Source organism: Myotis myotis, unplaced genomic scaffold (assembly GCF_014108235.1).
Source record: "Myotis myotis isolate mMyoMyo1 unplaced genomic scaffold, mMyoMyo1.p scaffold_m19_p_18, whole genome shotgun sequence".
Lineage (NCBI taxonomy): Eukaryota > Metazoa > Chordata > Mammalia > Chiroptera > Vespertilionidae > Myotis > Myotis myotis.
The window spans coordinates 4,045,487-4,070,640 of record NW_023416322.1 but is presented as its reverse complement, the minus strand read 5'-3'; the positions used below and the strand labels follow the sequence as shown (position 1 = coordinate 4,070,640).

The 25,154-nt window shown below is 55.2% G+C and overlaps 2 protein-coding genes across 4 annotated transcripts in view; one reads left to right on the top strand and one right to left on the bottom strand.

The window, feature by feature from the left end:
* NME7 (NME/NM23 family member 7) overlaps positions 1–5,664 on the top strand; it is a 112,236-nt gene extending 106,572 nt beyond the window's left edge. For all 3 annotated transcript variants that reach the window (XM_036343428.1, XM_036343424.1, XM_036343427.1), the window contains one exon: positions 5,349–5,664. In XM_036343428.1, coding sequence (XP_036199321.1) covers positions 5,349–5,381 — 33 coding nt within the window. In that variant the 3' untranslated portion in view covers positions 5,382–5,664. The remainder of the gene's footprint in view (positions 1–5,348) is intronic.
* On the bottom strand, positions 5,434–24,642 carry ATP1B1 (ATPase Na+/K+ transporting subunit beta 1). The gene is made up of 6 exons (XM_036343429.1): positions 24,072–24,642; positions 19,690–19,818; positions 11,239–11,394; positions 9,084–9,268; positions 7,660–7,740; positions 5,434–6,744 (listed from the first exon to the last, which is right to left on the bottom strand). The coding sequence occupies exons 1-6, from the start codon at positions 24,166–24,168 to the stop codon at positions 6,481–6,483; spliced, it is 912 nt and encodes a 303-aa protein (XP_036199322.1). The 5' UTR covers positions 24,169–24,642; the 3' UTR covers positions 5,434–6,480.
* Positions 24,643–25,154: the final 512 nt, after the last annotated feature.

Below are 25,154 nucleotides of genomic sequence, written 5' to 3'. Positions count from 1 at the left end.
CCCTTGGGAAGGGGCGTCAGAGTCCTGCTCTTAGGAAGGCGGCTTTGTTCAGGTGTGTGGTGGAGCAAGCTGGAGGTCACAGTTTTACATGGGAGACAAAACAAAAATGTCACACAAAAGTGCGAGGCCTTTAGTAACAGCTGGGCCTTTTCTGAGGGAGTGGGATTCGCCTGTGGCTGCATTCTGTGGTCAGTCAGAGTTGGCACCTGAGTGAGACACTTGCTCTCTCAAAACAGGTGATGTGGATAATTTCAGAGGGAAGAATACAGAATTAAAACTCACACCAAGGTGTCTGCCGGTACCCAGCCCTCCACCCCACAGTGGGCAGGAGATGGGTGCTAACGGGATAGCAAAGGTTCATGTCTCTTTAATTCCCTGTCATCGTCCCTGGTGCTGAGCCTCGGGGTTGGCAGGGACCATGTGTGGTTGGTGCTGCCCTGACGGAGGAGCAAGGCACATTTCTCTCTCAAACTTGAAACTAAGGTCACTTGACTCACTCGAGTAAAGCTGGTCTTGACTGCTCACTGCATAGCCTCCCTGTGTTCCCAAGGTCCTCAGTCTTCCACGGGCCAAACAGATAGCCAGGCGTTACTAATCCTCTGGGAGGCCAGCAGTCGGCGATCGCCGACTCGAACGCTCCCGATAACTGGATTTTGGTCTCTGATTGCTGATAACGTTTTTAATTTGGGCTTGGAGCAGGGCCCTCCGGGGATGAGTGCCGCCCTTGTTCCAAACCCGAGTTCAAGTAGATTTGGCCCAAACAGGTACAGAACCGCCAACCTTGGCTTCTTTTCATGCTGTAATTTGAGCAAAGGTTCTTAAGTTCTCGTCAGCCATGTATCACCTGCGTCATTTTTACCATATCTGAGACCAGCCGAAATCTTATTTACTGCGGTTCTTTAAGTGCATTCATTATTATACTTAAGTCTGTTTTACTGCCATCAGTGGAAATCGAGTATTGCTTGCCCGTAATTAGAGGTCCTAAAACAGATGCAATGTAACAAGCGACTGAGTGTGCCTGCACAGGGCTGCTTGCCGGCGCAGAGCCGGGGGCCCGGCCTCCTTCTCCTAAGGGACTGTTCTCATGCTCGCGCCCAGGCGACCCCGCCCGCCTTTGGAAACGCTGGCCTTTGGAAAACTTTTCCCTTACAGTCTGTATGGGAACTAAGTGTCTGGTTGGCTGGCCTGGCGTGAGCACCCCTTTCTGAGGGGTAGTAAGGATACAGGGAGGAGGGAGAGGACAGGGTCCCCGGAGGGACGGAGCGCACTGATGAGAAGAGAAAGACTTGGTAATGGTCTGGAAGCAGGAGTTCCACTTACTTACTTGTTTCTTTGTGTATAGCTCATCTCCCAGCTCCCTCCCCTTTGGCAACCATCAGCTTATTGTCTATATCCAGGGGTCTGTTTCTGTTTTGTTTATTCATTTGTTTTTTTAGATTCCACACATTAGTGAGATCATCTGCTATTTACCTTTCTCTCTGTGATGTATTTCACCTGGCATAATATCCCCTAGGTCAGCAGTTCTCAACCTGTGGGTCGCGACCCCTTTGGCAGTCGAATGACCCTTTCACAGGGGTCGCCTAAGACCATCCTGCATATCAGATATTTACATTACGATTCATAACAGTAGCAACATTACAGTTATGAAATAGCAACGAAAATAATTTTATGGTTGGGTCACAACATGAGGAACTATATTTAAAGGGCCAGAAGGTTGAGAACCACTGCCTTAGGTCCAATCCATGTTGTCACAAATGACAAGCTTTGATTCTTTTTATGGCTGAGTAATATTCTGTTGTCTCCCACATCGTCTTTACCCCTTATCTCCCATGGGCATCTAGGTTGCTTCTCTGTTGTGGCTGTTCCTAGAATGGTGCAGGGAGCATAGGGGTATGTATATCTTTTCGTATTAGTGGGGGTTTTTTCTTCAGATAAATACCCAGAAGTGAAATTGGTGGACTATTTGGCAGTTTTATTTTTAAATTTTTGAGGGACCTCCATACCGTTTTCCACTGTAGCTGCACCCATTTACAATCCCACCAGCAGTGCACCAGGTTCCCTTCTCTGCCCAGCCTCACCAGCACGTGTTGTGGATTTGATGATGACAGGTGTGAGGCCATATCTCTGGGGTTCACTTTGCATTTCCCGGAGAAGTGAGGTTGGGCGTGTCTTCATGCCGGTTGCCCACCCTAAGTCCTCTTGGCAGAGATGTCTCTGTAGGTTCTCTGCCCAGTGTTTTATTGGATTGGGTTTGGGGGTTGTTTGTTTGGGGCTGTCTCACGAGTTCTTTACTTACAGACTTTGGATATTAACCCCTTATTAGATGTATCATTTGTGGGATACCTTTTCCCATTCAGTGGTTGTCCTTTCCTTTTGTCAATGTTCCCTTCACTGTACAGAAGCTTTTTACTTCAATATAGTCCTATTTGTATACTTTCCTTTTTTAAATATATGGTGTGTTTTGTTTTTGTTTTTGTTTTTTCAGAGAGGAAGGGAGAGGGAGAGAAACATCAATGATGAGAGAGAATCATTGATCAGCTGCCTCCTGCACACCCCACACGGATCGAGCCTGCAACCCGGGCATGTGCCCCGACCGGGAATCGAACCATGATCTCCTGGTGCATAGGTTGGCGCTCAACCACTGAGCCACTCTGGCTGGGCTGTCTACTCGTTCTTGTTTCCCTTACCCGAGGAGCATATCCAAAAAGTATTGCTGAGAGTGATGTCAGAGTTCGCTGTATTTTCTTCTAGTTCATGGTTTTAGGCCTAACACTTAACTGCTTAACCATCTTGAGTTTATTTCTGTATATGGTGCAAGCACGTGGTGGTTTTATTTTGTGCTTGTACCTGTCCAGTTGTCCCAGCACCACTTAGCGAAGAGACTGTCTTCACCCCGTTGTATTTCCTGGCTGCCTTTGTTGTAGGGCAATTGGTCCTATAAATGAGAGTTATTTCTGGGCTCTCTGTTGTAGCCCATGTTTTTGTGTCAGCACTATAGGGCCCTGAGTAGTGCAGCCTTGAGTGTAGTTTGCTATCAGGAAGCAGGGTACCACCCACTTGGTTCTTTCTCTCGTTTCTTTTGCTATTTTGGGTCTTTGTGATTCTCCATAAAGTTTAGGGTTAGTTCTAATTCTGGGAAGAATGCCCCTGGCATCTACCTAGGGGTTGCATGGAACCTGCCTATTCCTTCAGGTGGTATGGACATTTAACAGTGTTAATCCTTCCAGTCCATGAGCAAGGTGTAGCCTTCATTTATTTGTATCTTGTTCAAATCCTTTCTTCAATGTCTTATAGTTTTCAGAGTACAGACCTTTCACTTTTTTTGTTTAAAAAAAGGCACTGTATTAGCTGCATTATCAAATAAGCCCCAGGATTTCAGTGGCTTAACAATAAAAGGTTATTTCTTATTCACGACGTGGTTGAAGCTACAAGTTAGAAGCAGTTTCCTCCCCGTGAGGACTCAGGGGCCGTCTCTGATTCTGTGGCTTTGACCTCCTCTAGGGGATCCTGTGTGTCCAGCTGGTGCAAGGGGGGCGGGGAATGCAGCAGCAAGAGGTCTGAGAGCCCGCAAGTGCTTCATGCTAGGAGTGAGCTGCAGCAGAAAGGAAACGTGGGTGCGCTCTGCTCTCCCCTGGGCCCGACCGTCAGTGTTAAACCTGCTTGGCACAGAGCAGGCTGCCCACAAACGCCCACTTCAGAGAACACTAAGCCCACTCCCTTCTCCTGGCTGGAGATACAACCCTGAGGACCACAGGTGGGAAATAGGTGGGCAAGGGAAGCAGGACTGGACAGGAGCTTGAAGGGAGTGACAGGCAGAGTGCATGCACACACACACACACACACACACACACACCCCTACAGGCACACATGCAACGGCTCAGAACAGAAGGTATATGAAAGCAGTAGGTCTTTTGTCTGACCAAGGTTGTGACCTTAGAATAGCCTGAAAAATGCAAACCAGCCAGCACCGGTTTGGCTCAGTAGATAGTCAGCCTGCGGACTCAAGGATCCCAGGTTCGAATCCGGTCAAGGGAATGTACCTTGGTTGCGGGCACATCCCCAGTTAGACATGTGCAGGAGGCAGCTGATTGTTGATTCTCTCTCATCAATGTTTCTAACTCTCTATCCCTCTCCCTTCCTCTCTGTAGAAAATCAATAAAATGTATTTTAAAAAAAAAAATGCAAACCACCCCCCTGGCTGGTTTGCTCAGTGGTTAGAGCATCAGCCTGCAGACCAGTCGTGGATTCAATTCCTAGTCAAGGGCACGTACCTCGGTTGCAGACTCAATACCCAGCCCTGGTTGGAGCGTGTGCAGGAGGCAACCAGTCGATGTGTGTCTCTCACATCAATGTTTCTCTCCCCCGCTCCCTCCCCTCCACTCTAAAAAGTAAAAACTAAACATTCCCCTTCTTGTTCATAAACATCACACATTTAAGACCCTGTGCAAAGAGTTGTTTCACCAACCCACCCATCCCCCCCCCCCCCCCCGCCAGGTTACGGGAAGGATAGCTTCCGTTTCGGGGGGACAAGGGGGCTCCTTTCTGAGGCCACTTCGTGCTGCTTTAGGTTTTGCCGTTTCCTCGGTGCCTCAGCCAGGCCTGTGCCCCTGTGCTCCCTGCTGCTGCTCAATGGGCCATTGTCCCTCTGGCATTAATTGGCCATCACGCTTTGCTGCCCTAGCGATACCAGCGTCTCAGGTAGTTTCTAAAGAATAGACAAGAGCAGCAGGTCCGCGGGCTGTACACCGAGGAGTGGGAGTGGGGTGTGAACGGGCTGCTATTTCGAGTCTGAAAGCGACACTGCCTCCCGCGGACAGCGCTTCCCTGAGCGGCTCGCTCACACTTAAGGGTTTCTCGGCCTGGCCTGTGCGAGGCTCCCTTTCCAGAAACATGAGCCACCATGTCTGTCTGGGCATTTCCCAGGTTGGTGAAGCGATACTAAACCTTCGGCTCAGTTATACCTGATAAATGTTTCTCAGCAGCCAGTGTGGTCTTCGCACTGAGGCTGATTTCTCAATATGGCTAAATAAGGACTCGGGCAGACCATGAGCCCAAACAGCAGGGAGGAGCCTGCTAATTTCCGAGCCCCAAACCTCACCTCAGCTTTTTTTAACTGAACTGCTGACAACTGGGCTTTGTTTTAAACCAGACGTATCTGGTGCAGCACCAGCAGGAACCAGTTTGTTCTCTAAACAAGAGAAGGAGCACCCACCATGTCTGACTTGCAAACCCTCCCGCCCAGGGCCCTGCCTCCACCAGCCCACCCGTCGGGGGAGGGGCGAGCACGGCGTGGCCTCTGCAGGCGCCGCCCGTGACCCTCACACAGCGAAGCCATGCTTGTCTTTCAGGTCCAGTATTTCTTCAAGATCCTGGATAACTAGCGGTGGAGACAAAGGAGCCGGCGCGGAGACGAGGGACTCAGGCACGGAGGAGCACGTTCATTCTTTTATTGTCCACTGTTTGAACCTGACCGAGTACAAGATCAACAAGAGCACTGCAGTCCTGCGCTAGTACACACGGGGACATGGGTTGGCTGCGGACAACACGGACACCGTCTATGGGCTACTGCGTTGCTTTTATAAAGTCCAAAATAAAGGTTTATTTTTCAAACAAGTGACTTTGGTTTATTTCATACATTACACTTCTTCTTGCAGAAAAAAAAAATAAAATTGTACAACTGCATAAATATAAAATTCTTCCACCATGACAATGGTTAACACATTCATGAAGACACAGCACCAGCACGTGATGCCTCAGAGAAAGGAAAGGAAAACGCTCAAAGCAAACACCTGGGCTGATCCCGGCCGGCGACGGGGACAGGGCGAGGGCAGGCCAGCGTTTCCTACAGCACAACACACCCTCCCTGTCCGTGCTTCTCTGTAGTGCCATTAAAACTCAAAGGGCAGCCCCCCTCCCCCCACAGCCCCCGCCCCGGGAATAAGACCTGACACCACAGGAAAGACTATGGAGTGTGTGAAAACGCTCGCACGTGGGTCTCTGAAAGAGCCAGCCCCCCACCCCAGAAGTACCATGCCAGTTTCATTCCCGTTGCATATTCACACCTTGGACAGCAAACTTGCTCACAGAAAGTAGAAAACAGATACGATAAAACATGGCTTGAAAATGACCGGTGTGTGCGCCCACGGGACGCGCACGAACTGAAATGCGCACGCAGCAATGCTCGGGGCAGGAACGCTGCTCACCAAGGTCAGTATGGAATCATAATTTACAGTAAAAATGGGCACGTCCCAAGGCTCAATTTGTATTTTTTTCTTTTGTCATTTACAGTAGAATAAATATTTTGTTGCTATTGCTACACTTTAAATTTACATTCTAACCTATGAAATGCGGAAAGCTAGTGTAAAGCATAGAGATTAAGTGTAGGTCCCATACGTATGACAGTTTGTTCAAGACTAGTAGGTTTTTTGTATCTTTTTCTTAACTCTTTAAATGGCTAGTGGGAAAGATTTGTGCTTGTGATCAGCTCTTAACTTCAATCTTTACATCAAAGCGTCCCTGAAAGCGGTCTTTCTCACTGTACCCAATGTTCTCCCCGTACGCCCTACACTCGACGCGGACCTCCGTGTCCATGGTGAGGTTGGTGAACTGCACGGCCAGCAGGGGCTGCAGGTACTTGGGCTGCAGCAGCTTGCCGTAGTAGGGGTAGTACTGCAGCGGGAAGCCGGGGTAGTTGCCCAGGCCGAAGTACTCTATGTTCCCAACTTTATCCTTGTCCTCGTCCCGCTAGAAACCGAAAGGAAACGAGACGTTAAAGGCGCAGGCGCCGGACCGGCCCTCGGTCCCTCGGGAAGCGAGCAGACGCTGACACGGGGACACGGCCTTCCCCGACCGGCCGGGAGCAGGTGACCTAACCCTGCAGGACACTGGGCCGGGGTCTCACAGGGAGCAACGCGGACTGTCTGTAAAAGCCGCCTTGGGAAGCGGTCCCCTCGGAGGCGACTGCCCCGCACACGGGGAACGGGGCCCACCAGCCCTTCTCCAGCGCAGGCCCGAGAGGCCGGGCGGCAGGGAAGGGAGCGGCCCGTTCCCAGGGACATCACTCCTCACGTGCCCATCATCCCCCTGTGCCCATGTCCTCTCTCCTGTTGCAGGGACTGTGGGGATGGAGTCCCTTGCTTCTAAGCAAGCCCCCAGGCACCTGCTCTTAGGTCTACAGGGAACATGTGCTGAGTGTTACCCTGAGTCTCGATATTTTTAAAAAAAAAACCAAAGACAATTTTTTATGTAAAATTACCAATAAAAAAAATGTTGGGCTCAAACTCCGCCCCCTCCCCCCCCCCCCTCCCCCAGTTGGAGCAGAGAAGCCGCGTGGGCTAGTCCGCCTCTCAGCTCCAGGAACAGTGCTCCTTCCGCCTGACCAATCCAGGGTTCCCGCTGCCTCGCCCAGGGCGGAGGCGACATGCGGTTTCACTCCTGTGACATCTTTCTGTTCTTTTAAGAAGTTCTACTCCATCGAGTCACAACTTGACTGACAGAGGCTGCTTCCGGAAGCCATGTTTCTTGCGTCCCATATTAAAATCTTACCTCTAATTCAAACAGCCTCCCTCAGTCTCTGTCTCGCCCCCCCTTGCCCCTCCCTCTGGTCCCCCTGCCCCGCCCCGCCCCCACCGCGCCCCCTCGGTCAGTCCCAGCCCTCACCTTGCCAGTGCACTGGACGGGCAGGACATAGGGGCTGTACTTCACCATTTGAAGATTCTCCATGGTCACATTCTTGGGAGGCTAAAAATAAAACCCACAGTGGTCAGTGATTTTGTAAATAACTTTTTAAAATTTTCTGCAGCCCAAACAAGTACACCTGGGGGTGGCAGATGAATGAGTGCCAGGGATCTCGGAAAGGCCGCGACCCGATGACACAAAAGGCCTGCGCTGCGTGAGCACCGTCAGGCGGGGCCAGCCCAGCCCTAAGTGGAACTTCCCCGGGAACCACCAGGCGCTGCTCCAGGCTGGGAAACGGCCCGGCAAAGCATCCCTCGCCGGCTAAGACAGAGGGACAGAGGTCGGCGTTTGTTTTTATGGAACTCGGGCTTTCCTCGAGACCGTGAGGATACAATGCTCCCGCCCTCCCTCGCCTTCCCCCTCCCTCCCCTCCTGTGGGGGCACTGCCCGGGGCATTCCCGCTGTGAGGGACGCCTGGTCTGCACACAGGTGGGGGCCCTGCCCTGAATGGCGGGGTCCAGCAGGGGTCCATCCTTGAAGGGACCCGCGCACACTTTGAAGGGCAGCCCCTGTATCGTACGGCACTAATGCTCTGGCCTAGCCTCTGCGTGAGACCAGAAAGGAATGATCTAGATCGGACTCTCGGAACTCCCTGCCAGCAATCCCTGCAACGTTAAAAACAGGAAGACCAAACTGGTGAACAGAAGGGCCAGGCTCCAGAAACGAAGTGAGTGTTGGTCATGACTCAGCTGCACCGCCATCGGTCCCGTCAGGACGAACACTGCGCTCAGGGCCGCGGTGCCCACGCGGGCGGCCAGAACCTGCCGGCGCCCGTGCTTACGGGGGAACGGCAGCATCAGCTGCTCAGGAGAGAATAAGGTCCCCCGTTTTACAAAAGCAGAGGCACCTGCCATCCCTCAGGGCCCTCAGGACGGCCCCCGTGGGAGGCGCAAGCCAGCAGCACGGTCATCAACTTCAACTCAGACGGAATTCAACTAATTCTGCAAGGGAATCTTCGTTCAGGAAAATAAACTGTTTTTTCAGATTGCCGTTCATTTTTAAAAATACCCGGGCTCCAAGAGTACCAAAACCAGCATACGGCTCTCTGCGCAGGTAGCTTGTAAATTTAAAAACATCCTTTCCTATGTCTACTCCGAAAGAGCTCACGCTCTGAACGCCGTTCTCTGGGCTGAGTACAGGGTGGAGAACGGTCACCTGCTGACCGGGGAGCCCGCCCCGCCCCTCGGAACCGCTGCAGAGAGCGAGAGCGAGAAGCTGTGGAACTCATGCTGGGCACGCAGGTTTTCACCTGGCGGGTGTCCTCTAACACCGCCTCGGCTCCCTGCGAACCCCTCACTGCTCCGCGCCCCATGTGGCCCACCTGCGCTGGGAGGAGTGGGACTTGCCTTGGGTTTGAAGCCCAGGACGCGGTTGAGCTTTATGAGGACGCAGGGCTTGCCCTCCTTGTAGCCGAACGACTCGTCATTTATTCCGGAGCAGTTGCCCAGCCACTCGAGCTTGAACCTGCAGACCTTCCGCTCGCCGGGGTCACTGTCGTAGGCGCCTCGGTCTTTGAAGTCGCTGGGCACACCTGCAAATGCAAGCGCCTGGTCACCCTGTCCCCCACCGCCCTCCCCGGCTCAGCGGCTGCTCTGCCCGGAACGCAGTGTCTGGGTGCAGCCCGGTTCCCAGCACACCGATGCAGGCACCGAACCCCACCAGGGCAGCTCCTGACAGCTGGTCTCTGGCAATATTTCTCCGCCTTAAATAATGGATGACTCAGCTGTCGGGAGGCTGCAGGGAAACTGGATCGTCCCTCACAGCGCAGCCCTCGGAGGACAGCGTGGTTAGAACCCAGGCGAGGAGGGTCCCGTCACTGGCAGGACCCGGAGGTCTGGGTCAGGATGTCCTGGGGCTGTGCCTCTGATTCACAGGTTGAACAGGAAAGAGGGAAAGGATCGGTTTGCTTCCTTTTCATATTCAAGGTTTTCTAAAAATGTTCTTTCGGATGTGAGTCCTTTGCCATTCACAGCTGTGCGTTCTTATAAATTCATTCAAATGGGAAGTTTAGTTGGAGCATTTTTTATTATGCCTCATACCAAACCCAGAGGAAGAAGAAAAGGAATGTAGATTTCAAAGTCGACACAAAACATCCTGCAGAATACTGAAGCAAATTAATTTCTATTGACTTTCAAGGTCACAAATTAACCGTTTTCCCTTCCAACGGTAACGTGCCTCAGTTCAATCCATCAGGCCTTTTAAGTTACCGCAAAGTGAGATGAAAACCTTTAAATTCGCCCTAGCCGGCTTGGCTCAGTGGATAGGGCATCAGCCTGTGGACTGAAGGGTCCCGGGTTCGATTCCGGCCAAGGGCACATGCCTGGGTTGCGGGCTCCATCCCCAGTAGGGGGTGTGCAGGGGGCAGCCAATCAATGATTCTCTCTCATCATTGATGTTTCTATCTCTCTTTCCTTCTCTCTTCCTCTCTGAAATCAATAAAGAAATACATTAAAAAAAAAACAACCTTTAAATTCTAAAGAGAAAGACGTGATGAGACGTTCCTTTTAAACGAGGGAATCTTTCCTAAAGGACTTACTGGGGCTTTCACCCTCATCATGAGGAGGGGACCCCCTGCAGGCGGAGGCGGGCTGCTCGGTGCTGGGATGGGGGGAAGGACTGGCGTGGCGGCACCGGCCCGGAGGTGTCCTGTCTGGTGGGAAGCCCGGTGGAGTCAGGGACGGTCCCACCGAAGGGGCACTCGGGGAAGGCCCGGCGCGCCTCCGAGGAGCGAGCCCGGGGGAGGGCGGGAATCTGGAAATACGGGCAACTGCACTTCTCAAAAGCCATGGGCACCGGGGCCAGAGCGGACCTGTGGCTGTGAGTCTGAGCAGTCAAAAGCAGATCGTCTAGGTCCGTGGTTGGCAAACCGCGGCTCGTGAGCCACATGCGGCTCTTTGGCCCATTGAGTGTGGCTCTTCCACAAAATATCGACTTCTGTGCATGGGCCACGAAGTTTCAATCGCACTGTCTGTGTGCACCCGCACATGGTATTTTGTGGTATTTTGTGGAAGAGCCACACTCAAGGGGCCAAAGAGCCGCATGTGGCTCACGAGCCGCGGTTTGCCGACCACAGGTCTAGGTTTTTAAAGACATCTTTCAATGCAGTAGTAACACTCGAGGATACATTGTTTTTTCCACTGCACCCAAGCCCGAACCATAAAACACTCCCTGCTTTAGAAACACACAAAAATGGCCCTGGCCTGGTCGCTCCATTGGCTGGAGCGTCATCCCGTACCCCAAAAGGTTGTGGGTTCGATTCCTGATCAGGGCACGTGCTCAGGTGCGGGCTCAATCCCCAGTGGCTGGAGCAACCAATCAATGTTTCTCGCTCACATCCATGTCTCTCTCCACCCCTTCCCCCCTCTCTCTCTCTCTAAAAGTAATCAATTTTTAAAATGGCCCCTCAGTATGACCAGGGGCAATCTTTGATTATCCCAGGAGTGTCGTTCAGTAGAAACGGGGATGGAATGAGCCCACCACAGCAGCCGAGCGAGGACTTACTGCCACAGTCTTCAAAAATCATGTCGTCCTTCTGGGCGGAGTCCTTGTACTTCTCCAGGAAGCGGACGATGTTCAGCACGTACGGCTCGTAGCTCTCGGGCTTGGCGGGGTGGAAGGAGATCTCGGTCTTTTGGATCTGAGGAACCTGTGTGAGTCCTGCACCAGGCAGAGGCACAAACAGAGACGATCACCAGCGAGAAGCAAGTCAACCGAGAGAATCCACAGCAGACGCTCCGCGAACAAACACGGCTCATCCCACCTGCCTAAAGGGGACGAGTCCGATTCCCCACGCGTGTAATCCCTTGGCATCAGAATAACGTCATGGTTCATGCCAGGCGTTATCTCCACGTTATGCATGAAAGCACTTCTTGCACAGAGACGTTAAGCACCTGGCCCAAGGTCACAGAGGAAGCGGTGGGACCACAATTCCCACCCAACCACGCCGCATCCAAAGCCTGTCGCCTGCCCAGCGGCCCCTCGTGCGCAGGTGCCCTCCCGCCTCACTGCCGGCCGGAGCCACAGGTCTCCCCGTCAGTGAGGTCAGGCCACTCCAAGCCTACAAGACTCAAGACTACCCCACGGACATTTCTCTGGCTCTTACCCTGAACTGGAGGGTCGGGATGGACGCGAGGGACCTGCTCTCCATTCTGAAGTAAGTGGCTACTCTGAGCAGGCACAGTGCCAGCCAGGGTAAAGGTCTCAGCATGCGCACCCTGGGCTCCACGCTTCACCCGGGCCTTAAATTCTGTAATTTCTGTAAGACTCTGCCATCACAGACTCCTAGACAGACCTGTGCACAGCAGTGCACGGCCCTCCCAGGGGCGACGGGGGGGTGCCCGTCACAGTGGAATTCTGTCCCAGATGCAGGTGAATTCAAGATGCCTGGCCACACCAGAAATCCAGATAACCCACAAGGAACTTTTATATAAGCATTAAAGGCCTGATGCACAAAAATTTGTGCAAGATTAGGCTTCTTCCCCCAGCTGCCAGCACCAGCTTCCCCCTCGCCCCGGCTTCATCAAGGACGTCCGGAATGACATCCGGAAGGACGTCCGGTCTAATTAGCATATTACCCTTTTATTATTAGAGATCGATGGCCTACATGCTACATGGACATGCACGACAGGGGACATGTACTGCATATATTACATGGGACACCCACCTAAAAGATCACCTGTAATTGATCTTTAGCTCAAATGTAGTTGCACCTCCCGTATTTTTATTTGCTCATCCAGCAACCCTACTCTAGTCCCCAGTCCCAGACCTGCCCTCTGTGCCAGGCGGACGGCGCACGGCCACCTTCCTCCGGGCACCACGCAGATATGAACACAGTGACGTGACTGAAGCAGAAGTGACCACGGGGTGCGGCTGTTTTTCTAGCCCTTGAGGATGGCGTTGAGCTTCGAGGCGGGGCGTGAGGAGGCCCGGCGTGGGGCTGGCTGGGACGCTTCCCCCACGCAGCTCCCCGGGGAAAGGGGGGGGCCGAGACAGGCAACTCCAGGAGTGGCATTAGGAATCTTCAAAAGGCTGGTGCAGAACCTGAAGAACCCAGGACGAGGCTGCCAACGGGAGGGAGGGAGTCCGGGGGAAGTCACAGAGCTCACTCATAAAAACAAAATGTTTTCAGTCTTTGCCTAAAAATGAAAAAGGTTACTACAGCTGAGATGATGTTTAGGCCCTGGCCAGTGGCTCAGTTGGTTAGAGTATTGACCCAAGTCACCAAGCTTGCGGTTTGGTCTCTGGTCAGAGCACATGCAAGAATCAACCAGGCAGCCAGGCTGGCGTGGCTCAGTGGTTGAGCATCGACCTATGAACCAGGAGGTCACAGTTCAATTCCTGATGGGGGCACATGCCTGGGTTGCGCACTTAATCCCCAGTTGGGGGCGTGCAGGAGGCAGCTGATCCATGATTCTCTCTCATCATTGATGTTTCTATCTCATTCTCCCTCTCCCTTCCTCTCTAAAATCAAAAAAAAATTTTTTTAAAGAAAAAGACTCAACCAGGCAGTACATGGATGGTGGAACAACAATTTGATGTTTCTCTCTCCCTCTAAGATCAATAAATAAAATAATCTACATTTTTTATAATGCTCCGAAACCATAGAAAATTATATGACCAAAGGAATTTAAATGTCCCCTGGACAATCTTTCTACAATAAATTAGGAAAACCGGCCGTGGGATTGGTGCTAGAGGCACCTGGGTACCATCGACAGCTACCCACAAAGATGAAGAGGGAAAGGAGCCCAGGTGAGGAGGGGCTCTCTTTCCTCGGGTTCTGGTGGTCTCCCTGCCGCCCCTCCTCTGCCCTCGCCTGGGGCTGCCACCCCCTCTCTGCCCTCGCCTGGGGCTGCCACCCCCTCTCTGCCCTTGCCTGGGGCTGCCACCCCCTCGCTGCCCTCGCCTGGGGCTGCCACCCCCTCTCTGCCCTCGCCTGGGGCTGCCACCCCCTCGCTGCCCTCTCCTGGGGCTGCCACCCCCTCGCTGCCCTCGTCCAGGGCCTGTGGTGGAGCTCGCTCCTGAAGCCACCAGGGTCCACCCTGTCCACTTGGACAGCCTTAGCTCGGAGACTCAGGCCTCCGCACAGCCCCAGGACCTGGCCCACTGGCGTGCAGATTCCTCTAAGACATTGGAACATTTTCTGAAAGTTTGTGATAATTTGAAAAACTCACAGATGAATGCTATTTATGGGTTTTATTTTGCCTCTGCAAGTTCAGGCAAAAATACTGTATTATATCCTACAAATATTTTCTTTTTTTTAATTAAGAAAAAGTTAGTATGTCATGAATGCATAAAATATATGTATGTATTTTCTCTTGCATATGCTTTTCTTAGGAACATCTTTTCTCCAGCTACCTTATTGTAAGAGCACAGCAGGCAGAATGTGTGAATGGCCTGTTTATGTTCTCGGAAAGGCGTCTGGTCCACGGAGGCCATGAGCGTTCAGTCTCTGGGAGTGAAAAGTTAGATGTGGGTTTCCCACTGCACAGGGCAGTCAGCGCCCTGGCCCTCATGTCGCCCGGGTTCACCTGCGCTCTCCCCAAAGAAGCCTCGTTCTCCGGAGAAACCTCAGGCAGGGACCCCCCGACCACCAGGGGCAAAGATCACTAATCAATGCAGCCACGGGCACTTTACCTCATATCCTGTCTCTCCTGTGTGTTCAGAAGTGATTTTCAATTAAAAATGGGGAGTATGTTTCATACACACACACACCTATGTACAGATAAACACCTACATGCACACTCATACGTGTGTACACACATGCATGCAACACACCCATATGTGCACACATGCATACACATATATGCATGCACCCATACACATATACACATGTGCATGCTCACATCTGTACATACAATTGTACATGTGTGCGTGTCTATAGATTTGCGCGTGCACATACACGTGTATGCCTGAACATACATGTATACATGCATGTGCGTGCACGCGTGTGCACGTGCAGTTTCCCCCTTCAAATGCCACTAAGATATTTATGCGTTTTACTTTGCCTCTGCGAGTTCAGTATCAGCTTTCCTAATGACACAGGAAGGGTAAAGGGGAAGCCAGCAGCCTTTGCCTCACCTCCCGCCTCAGGCTCAGCTTTGACAGTGACCAGGGACCAACCAGACTCAAAGCCCCCCTCCAGCCCCCTTCGACCCCCTCAGGAAGCCCCCTGTGACCTCCTCCAGGCAGCCCCCTGCGACCCCCTCAGGTAGCCCCTGCGACCCCCTCCGGGCAGCCCCTGTGACCCCCTCCGGGCAGCCCCTGTGACCCCCTCCAGGCAGCCCCTGCGACCCCCTCCAGGCAGCCCCTGTGACCCCCTCCAGGCAGCCCTGCACCCCCTCCAGGCAGCCCCTGTGACCCTCCAGGCAGCCCCCTGCGACCCCCTCCAGGCAGCCCCTGTGACCCTCTCCAGGCACCCCGAATCTGCTTCCTTTGAAAAGTCCTGGAGAGACGAGTTGCTGGACTGCCTCTGCAGCCCATCTGGGCGTTCAACAGCCCTCGGTGGACGGGCCTCTTCCGTCCGAGATCGATGCCGCGCTCGCTGGGCGGAGGCCCAGCAGGCATTGCCTGGGCCGCACACCCACCCTCAGGTGAGCAGAGGGCACGTCCTCCAGCGGCTCTATCGTACAAGCGCGTGGGATTTCACCGGGCAGCTCTGCAGGCCGTGCAGCTGCTAATGTGTTAGCCCCCAGTGGAGGTATGGCTTTTCCAGCGGGAAATATAGACGGAGGCAAATCCCAGCGTTTTACGTTAACTGTGCCTTCCCGTCGGGGCCGAGCTGAAGGACAAGCACAGCCCGGGTATGTGCCTTCCCTGGATACAAAACAAAACACTGGCTGAGGACTGATACCCTGAAACAGGACACCACGCTGGGCTGATATCTGATTATGTCTATTCATGCGTGTATGTGGGGAAAGGTATGCTTTCCTGGTTGGAAGCCACTAGAAAATACTTCGCCACCCCACCCCACCCCCGCCCCAGTCTCGTTTGCGTCACTCGGGCCCTTGGGTCACGAGATTACTAGGACGCAGGCACTGAGGCAGCTGCCCCCACGCATTGCACCACCTGGGGTCGGAGGCCCTGAGGCCGGTGCCCTGTCCCCCCCCCTCCGTCCCCCCCTCCGGAGCCTCCTGGTCTCTTTATCAGGGCAAGACCCATCTTCCTGGGGCTCCAAGGACTATTTACAGCTAACCCCCAGGCTTCCTGGGCACCCAGGCGGGCTTTTTGGTTGTATCCTTGTCTTTGGAAATGAAGAAACAGCAACATGGGCAGGTGGTGAAACCACGGAGGCTGGGGACCCTGAGGGACAGGAACTAGAGTTTGCAGCCACACCCTTTACTTAGGAACTCGTGCCCTCCCCCCCACCCCCCAGTGCCAGCCCATCATCAGAGAGGGAGGGGGAGGGGGCACGAGAGGCCGGTGTGTTTGGTCATCATTTCGGCTCACAGATCACAAACTGGTGCCGTCTCATCGGCAACGGCAGAAAACCCCTTCTTGGCTTTAAAGAAACAATTTCTCCAAAATACAACAAGCAAACGGCTCCAATTCCCCCTGAAATTTAAGGGAAAGGCCGTCATCCGAGTGCTGTCGCTGGGAAAAAGGCAGTTCTGATGGATGTGATGACGTCTCACGAACCCACTCGTCTGAGCTGGAGCGACAGTGCCTGGGACCCTAACAGACTGGAGACGAGATGTGCCCCTGGGCCACCGACACGAAGCCGAGGCTGCGGGCGGGGCTGTGTGGTCTGGCCTCGCCACCCTGTTCCCCGCCTCGGTTCTGGTTCCGTCCTCTCAACAACGAGCCACGTGCGCTTCAAAGCCAAACCAAAGCCACCCCAACCTCGCGAGGAAGGAAAGGGCACAAGTTCATCCCTGCTCAGCAGGAAGCCGGCGGCGGCTCTGCCTTCCCCGGGCCCATGGGCGACACACAGGGACCTTCCTTCATGCCACTGCTGCTCAGTGAGCTGGAGGCGGGGCAAGGACCCAGGGGCAGACCAGGGCTGGGCCTGGGGGGCGAGCGCTGGTGTGCACGCGGACCTCGGCCTGTCCAGGGCCCCCCACACCCCCATCACAGGGAGAGGACACAGCTGACACCATGGGGACTCCCTAAGAGGTCTGCCGGGGCTGACCCCATGGGCGTGGGTATTCTACAGGGAGATCACAGAACTCCAATGTCATTTAAATTCACTGTTTTCAAACATGTTTCCTATTCCAATTTCTCCCAACAACTCTTCACAGAAAGCCAGGATTCTATTCACCTCAGGAAAACGTGAGTGCATAAAGCGCCTCTGTTGTATCAGCCACAGCTCAGCCTGCAAAAATGAATTCGGTATCCAGGGGTTACGGAACGTGGCTGTTAATAGCCACCTTTTAATGCCACTCGTGTGCCTTACCTACACTTCTTTAATCCTCCCAGGATAGCATTCCCATTTTGCAGATGAGAAAACTGAGGCTTAGTGAGGTGAAGCAGTGCGTGTGGCTGTGTCCAATTCCAGAGGCCACCTTCCCCGTCAGGTCAGCGTTGCTGTGCACTCAGGTGGAATGGCTCACCCCGCATGCAGGTGTAGGTTGGGCAACGTGAAACTGCCACCAGCAGCCACTCTGACCCACGAGAATAGCAATAGGAATATGTCTCAGCCTAACATCTCTGCCCAGGAGAGCCTGGGCCTCCCAGGCCTGGTGGGCAGGTCTGTTCCGATATCCTACAGCAATAGCACTCCAAAAGGAGCTCAGGACTGCCACAGGCCAATGGCCACCACCACCCAGGAAGCTGGCCGTGGTATGCGTGTTCCCTTGACCTGCGGTTCATTTTGTAATCTAGTCCTGAGACTCGTGTTCAGCCTGCCGGCTTATCCAACGTCAGAGACACGCAGGGCCGAATGCTCTGCACAGCTGCTTCCCTTGGCCACGGTCATAGGGTTCCGAGTGCACAGGGCGGGCCACACCCGGTCCGGCCAGGCTGCTGCTAGCACCTCCAATTCAGTCAAAAACGGCCTCAATTCGTCTTCTGTCTGTGAACACTGGGCCAACTCTGCCACACTCAGTAGGTTCATTTGCTGAAAACTACAGTGTTCCCTCTTTAAATGTCAAAGAGAGGCTTAGAGACATTCAGTTGAAGACCCAAAATGGTCAGGGTTTTCCTCTATACATTTGTTCCGCCTGCAGCCTGAAGAACAGCTACTGCCTATCAAAGATGCAGACCGCTATGATCTGCTCTCCACGACGCCAAGAGGAGGGCGCGCAGCCCCTGGGAGCACCTCCGCAGGCAGAGCTCTGAGACCTGGCCGCCCCACCCCCTCCAGGCTGCCAGGGTCCCTCACTGGGCAAGGCCACGGATAGAGGGGGCTTGGCCTGGACTCCCCTGGCAAAGTGAAGGGCGAGGGGAGGAGGAAAAGGAAAGACAGAGAAGTGACAAAGAACCCAGGTGACAGGACAGGGAAGCTGGAGGATGAGGCCTGTGACTCAAAGGACAGGACCGCATATTTCCGAGATGAGCCACCGGCATTCCTTTGGGCCAGGGACCGCCACGGCCTCGAGGACGCTAAATATAGGCGCTAAGCATGTGCCTTCAGGAAGGGGCTGGAGAGGCGGGAGGGTGGCGGGAGGACCAGCACCTCGGCCAGGGGTTTCCCAGCAAGGTCATCTGCAAGGTCACCTGCAAGGTCCCTGTGAAAAGGCAGGTACTTGGTTTCCCCTTGAGAGTAGCAGTTCCTTCTGCACAGGACGCGGAGGAGATGCGGAACTTTATCAAAGGCTGAACCCCAGAGTTCATACAGTAAAGGACCCGTTTCTGAATGTGGCAATGAGACAAGACGCTGGACTTCCTGGTCAACTGTGGTTGTACATACAAGAATTCTTATAAAATCGCATCATTATCGAAAAATAGCTTTTAAACGGAAAAAAAAGTTCCATTCAAGTTTAAACTGTGGTCACTAATGCTCCCGTAACACTGTAACAGAAGAGGGTGCGGGACATGCCACCCTTAACTGTGGCGGACGTTTCCCAGAATCCCCTGCAGCCGCCCACAGACCCCCTCTCCTTGGGGATGCTGCTGGAAACGGGGTTATTAAGAGCAGGTTTAAGTAAATTTATATACTTACATGTTTTCTTTTTCCACTTCCAACATCCCCTAGACCTAACGTATCTGGGAATAGGGGGTTTCCTTACATCAGACGTGACTTGACGTGAGGCTAAAAGGCCCGCTCGCCACCTCCACATTCAGGGATGTTCTCAGAGTCCCTCCCACAGCCAAGGGGGTGGTGTGAGGAGTCTGCAACGGCAGCCAGACGTGACCGAGGCTGCCCGGTGCCCGAAGACAGCCCAGGACTGTCACCCCAATACAGCTGCCCAAGGACACTGGAGGGGACACGCCACTGCCACCCCAAGGTCACTTATAACGAGAACTCGGAAGTTATGCAACATTTCCTTCCCTCCAGGTCCTCCCGACAATGACTCTTCAGAGCCAGGACAGCCGCGCTGGAGGCTGCACGCCCTGCCCTGCGAGCATCGAGGGCGCCAGCCCGGGCTCCGGGGTGGTCATGGCCGCTGTGGACACGCACAGGTGGGGCCCTCGTGTGGTCCTGTATTTTCTAGAAGCTTTGGGAAGCCATGTTTTCAGACAGTTAAATGGCAGTGGGTCCCGAAAGCCAGTAAACAGATGCTCATAAAACAGGTATAAATACTGAGAATGGAAGAGGGTGCTTTTGTTCAAGGTCAAACTGTAAGTCAGTAGCAGGTGGGAAAATGGACTCCTGAAACCCTGGCTCCTCCCGTGTGAAATCAGTTCGCCTTTGAGAACAGGAGCCAAGCGGTGTTTTAAAGGATTTCTCTGAGTCACAGTCCCCTCGAGACAGTGTGTAAGAGCCCCCTAACGGCCTGTGGCCACAGGGACCCAGGACGGAGGCCAGCACCCCTCCCCCTCGGGAAGCACTGAGCGCGTGCTCGCTCACGTTACCTGGCGGGGCCACGCGGTCCTGGTAGGTGGGCTTAAATTCACTGATGGTGAGCAGCAGCACCTGGATGGTCCCGATGAAGATGCCGGCCAGGCAGCCGTAAAAGATCAAGTAGAACAGAAGGATCTTAACTGCAAGGAGAGCAGACAGAACAGGTGCTGTGATGCCGTCACGGGCTCAGAACGCCCCTCGAACCTTCCCAGAGGTGCGTGCACGCCCTCCCCCCCACCTCGCCCCCCGCACCCGTGCCTGCAGGGCTCCTGCTCCATCCCTGACCAGTGTGACAGGCAGGGGGAGGGGGCAGGGGGAGGACAGCCTCCATCACGGTGTGCCTGTTAGGGGAGGTTGGGGGTAGGAGGAATGTTCAACTAGGACTAAGATTCTTTATAGGAAATAACTGTATTCCCCAAATTTAAAAAATGTCCATGAAGGTCGCCCATGAAACCCAGGGCCCTGTCGGTGTGCTTCTGCCATGCACTGCAAAGGGCAGCATCTTCCCACAGAAGCCTGTGAGCTGTGCTGCTTACAGCCACGCCTTGCTGCTCGTTCAAGCACACAGCACTGCGACAGCCAGGAGTGCCCAGGGCCCAGGAGGCTCTCCTGCTCCTCACGGCCTCCCGCCTCTGGTACTCATCAATCGTCACTCACACCCAGGTTTCCCTATGGGCGCACCAAACCAGAAATAAAGAAAACGCAGCCCCAGCTGGTGTGGCTCAATGGATAGCGCGTCGGCCTATGGACTGAAGGGACCTGGGTTCGATTCTGGTGAAGGGCACATGTCTGGGTTGTGGGCTTGATCCCCAGTAGGGGGCATGCAGGAGGCAGCCCATCAATGATTCTCATCATTGATGTTTCTATCTCTCTCTCTCCCTCTCCCTTCCTCTCTGAAATCAATAAAAATATATTTAAAAAGAAAATGCACTAGTAAAAATGGCCAGCACATTTGTATTTCATCCTCTGGACCCAGAATAATGACTAACCTGAGCTGCATTTTCTTTTTCCCAGGATAGCAGAGGCTGAGATAGCTGAAAAAGCAAAAATGCAAAAAAACCCGGGGCCCGGAGGCTCACTGAGCTATCAGTTACAGGTTTACAAGGATTACCTCCCGATTAGCTGCACGGTAACAGGCTGTACCAGGCGCGGCCTGGCAGCCCTGCGCCAGCCAAACAGCTCAACGCAAATGCAAAGTGGGAAGAAGTGAGCCGGGAGGTTCCCTGTCTGCAACATGACTGCAGAGGGGCCTTTGGTGGCGCCTAGAAAAGGCCCAGATCTCATGCATTAGGTGTGGGGTCCTTGGGGAAAAGCTACAGAACAAAAATGTTATTGAAAAGAAGTGGGTGAGGGTGGTGAGGGGGACCTGTGTGTGTGTGTGTGTAGGGGGGGGGAGTATGGGGAGGGGCATTAGCCAGGTCTCCATCCATTTAAACCCCAGCTTTCCTATCAGCAAGTAATCCCACTAGAGAGCTGTTAGAATAAGCAACCCGTGCCAAAAAAGCACACCAAAGCGAAGGATTATAACCCTTTCAGAAGAAGGGGGCGAGGCAGAGACCAGCAAAGGAAAAGGCAAGGGCGGCAGAAGGCAGCTGCCCAGCTCCGTCGCTGCCTCCAGGCGAGCAAGGGTTAAGCGCTGCTCCGTATCCAGGCAGCGGCAGGCAAATGGCAAGGCTGTGACGTCAAGAGATCTGGAAAATTTTTCCAGCGGCTGCTCCTAAGAGGTGCAAGGCTGGTGCGGCAGTCCGGAGAACCATGCAGCCGCTGCGTGCTGCCCCCACCTCGGCGGTGCTCTCGGCTCAGGCACACTGGCTTCCAACGCCCAGAGCCTTTCTATACCCTCCCTCGGACCCAGAGGCCCCACGCTAACCACAGGAGAAGGTGCATAATGGAGGCTGCCATCTACAACAGGAACGCAGGGGAGGGGGGCACGGGGCGCTGGCCAAGCACACTGATTACACTTAAGATGCAGCCGATCCGGTTGCCCAACGCACTGGGCCCAGAGGGAAGCCAGGAATTCCCCTCTTGCTGTGAGGTGTCACTTAGCAAAAGGTGCCCAGGTATCGGGGCGCAGCCCCTGGGGTGGGGGTGGGGGCAATGCAGGTCTGGCAGGGCCTACACAGGCCCCCAGGGGCTGCTCAGAGAGAGCTGGGCAAATGGTACCAGCCAGCCGGGGCACAGGGGCAGGCTAGAGGGGCATTTTTCTTTAAAGCAGTTTTTCTTCCTTTTAAAAAATACAAGTAATATAAAGGCTGTCCAAAGGGGGGGAGAGAAGTACCCTTCAAAGGGTCAAGGACAGAAGGAAAACATCAACCCGCAGTTCCTGTTAGCGCAGTAAGGGGGGCTCAGGTGATCGGCACTAACTTAAACAGGTGGGGCTTTCTGCCCAGGTTTCCGGTGACAGGGAGGCTCCAGCGCCCCCGGTGACAATCTACCTGCAGGCATGACTGAGCCAAGGGCGAGTCCCAAGGGCGCCCTGCAGGCCAGTGCTGCAAAGGTGGCCTTTCCCCGCGGGGCCGCCGCCGCCGCCTCTGCTGCCCAGGCTCTGACCTTTCCCACACCGCGGCACGGGCAGACATGTCAGCACCGAGCAGACCCTGGAGCTCTGGCCCAGCACCTGCCTCGGGAAACGAAGATGGGCCAGGCACACGGGTCCTGGGTCTGCATCCATCCACTGTGTGGTGTGGACCCGAGACACAAACATTAACACATTCATCCTCCCTCTCTCTCTCCCTCTCCCTCTCTCCCCCCACTATCTCATGGAGGTGCTGCCCCCTTAAATGTCGGCTGAAAGAACAAGCACTTCCATACAGCCTTACCCTCCAAAGCAAATGTTATTCTGTAATTGGAAGGAGGAAAAAAATATATATTTAATCAGGAGGGGAGGAGCACGAGAGGGCAAATTTCGCAATATTCCCAGAGCCAATGCGGCAGCGACCCATGCCAAGGCTGGGGACAGCCCCCCGGGCAGGGAGGTTCCGGGGCCTGGGAGAAGGGGGCCACTCCGCATGCGCCCCCACCCCAGGCCTCCTGCGAGGCACCAGGAGTGGCTAGAAGATGGCCCTGGCAGGGAGCTGTTCACGCCACACACCCTGACTCCCAGGTTCCCTCCACGTTGGGAAGACGCAGAGGAGCCACGGCAATCATCCCACTGCAGGGCAGTCTCCCCAAATACAGGAAAACATGGAGCACACGCGAGAAGCCATCGCGGTGAAGAGCTACATGGAACACGGCTGCCGGACACCATGCTCCCCAGGAACACCTTGGGATGAGGTTTCACCTTGACTAACCTTGAAGGGTGATGCATTATTAACCCTTCACTTTTCAATCAAGAGGGGCCTAGACCACAGGCTGCATTTTCTCTTTCTTTACATAAAAACACAGATTCTGGCTTCTTCCATTTCAAAATGTCAGCCAAGACCTATTTCCCTGACTCATTCTGCTGATGCCCACAGAGTCTCCCAATGAGGACCCTACGCCGGCCCCTCTCTGGGCTCCCTCTGGCTGCAAGGGGGTGCAGGGGTGTCCATGATGGTGGTGGTGATGATACCAGAGGGAGGGGGCAGTGATGCAGCAGGGGGAGTCCCTCCCTCTCTCGCTGCAGTCACGACTCAGATTTGCCTACAACTCTGCCCTTCAAAATGACCTTTAAACACTCACACACGCACACACACACACTCACACACACGCACCTATGTCACCCTCCAGGTGTAGGGAGGCAGACGACACATGTGGTATTTAATTTTCAATGGGGGTGGAAAGGTATCCAGCTAAGCTACCGGCTGCCCAAAATCTTACACAATGACCTGCTTGTGCCTTTGTGCTATTCCTAGACGAACCCTGCACCATGATCCACTCAGCTCCCAATGCCGCATCTGAGGAGACGTGGAAATCAACCAGACTGTGCGGTGCTGCAGGGCCGTGGTGGGCTGTGCGGGCTCCGGGGGAGGTCGCGGGGGACTGGGCATCGCGCTGAAACACTGCAGTGGGGACGGTTCCCGCCCGCGCCCGGAGGCACATATTTAGACCAGAAGGTGCTAAAACACGCAGCCTTGCCTGCATGACGCCCGATTGCCCGCAGCCTCACACCTCCCTGTTGTTTTTTAGGGACCTGGGACATGACCATTGGGAGAGACCCATCTCGTTGCCCATGCCTGACCATTCCCAGCAGGGAAGGGCTCGATCGATAGACCGCAAATTACCAAAACACGACCGCCACGATCCAGAGAACCCTCCGCCTGGCGCTCGGCCCCCACCCGCACCGGCGCCTGGTTCTCCGCAGTCCGCCCTGGCGATCGGCCCGCGGCGCGACCCCTCCACCCTCCAGGGCGCGCAGGGGACGCGCCGCCCTGGAGACAGGCGCTGGGGGGAGAGCTGCGGACCCCGTACTTACACCAGCTGCCGCCGGTCCTGCCCAGAAACTCCTTCTTCTCCGAGTTCCAAATGAATTTCTTCCAGCCGCCCTCCTCCTTGGCTTTTCCGCGGGCCATGGTGGCGGGTCAGCGGCTGCCGCGGGGCTGCGGTGAGACTGCGGCGTGCGCCCGGGGTCCGCTCCCGCTGCCGCTCGGCGCCGGCCGGGATCTGCGAAGGCTGCACCCGCCGCTGCCGCTGCGGCGCTCCGAGTGCCAGACGCGCCGCGGAGGAGCAGGAGCGAGAGCGAGAGGGGGAGGAGGCGGGGGCGGGGGCGGAGGGAGGGCTGGGCGGCTCCGAGCCCCGCACCTATTGGTGGGCACGCGGCCGCTCACGGGCTCTCTTTGGTCCAGCACCCGCTCCTCTTGCCCTTGGAGCTCGGGGGCTCCTGGAGCCCGCAGCTGCCACTCCTGCGGCCCCTGGGAACGCGAACGGGGCCCCCGCCTCCGGTGACCTCTGCGGAGATGGCCGAGGCCGGGGAAAGTCAGCGGGAAGGACGGACAAACGGACGGCGGACGGCACAACAGGGACGCCGCGAGCCGAGCAATTGGCGGAGGGCGCACGCTCTACCTTTACTATATACCGCGCCGCGGCGCCGCGGGGCCCCGCCCACTAGCGGCCAGGCTGGCCAATCGCCGGCGCGGAGGGGCGGGGCCCCGGGTCCGGGGGGGCGGGCGTGGGGCCGGCACAAAGGAGCCGCGGTGGCGAGAGGGGTGGGCAGGCGCGCGGGGGCGCGGGGAGGGGCGGCGGGGAGCGAGCAGGCGGCGCCGCGCTGCCCTCTCCTCGCTGCGGCCCAGCGCCCACCAGCCCCGCCGTCGTGCGGGGTCTTGCACCTGCGTCGCCCGGCGCCCCGGCCCGGCTGTACTGATCTAGTGGCGTCCGCGCCCGCCCTCCCAGCGCGCTCCGGGTTTCCTCTGCCGCAGGTCCACCCTCCTAGGCCCGGGCGGGGGGGAAGGTCACTCCGGGACGCCCAGGAGTCGGGGACTCTGCCCAGCTCCGCCCCGCCTCCCCGCTCCTGCACCTGCCGCCCCTGGGCGCTCCCCGCCGCTGCGGTTGAAGTTCCAGC

Coding starts and splice junctions, on each gene's coding strand:
- ATP1B1 (XM_036343429.1), bottom strand. CDS start 24,168: ATGGCCCGCGGAAAAGCCAAGGAGGAGGGCGGCTGGAAGAAATTCATT. Junction 9,269..11,238: donor GATTTTTGAAGACTGTGGCA/GTAAGTCCTCGC, acceptor TTGCATTTGCAG/GTGTGCCCAGCGACTTCAAA. Junction 6,745..7,659: donor CCGTCCAGTGCACTGGCAAG/GTGAGGGCTGGG, acceptor TTCGGTTTCTAG/CGGGACGAGGACAAGGATAA.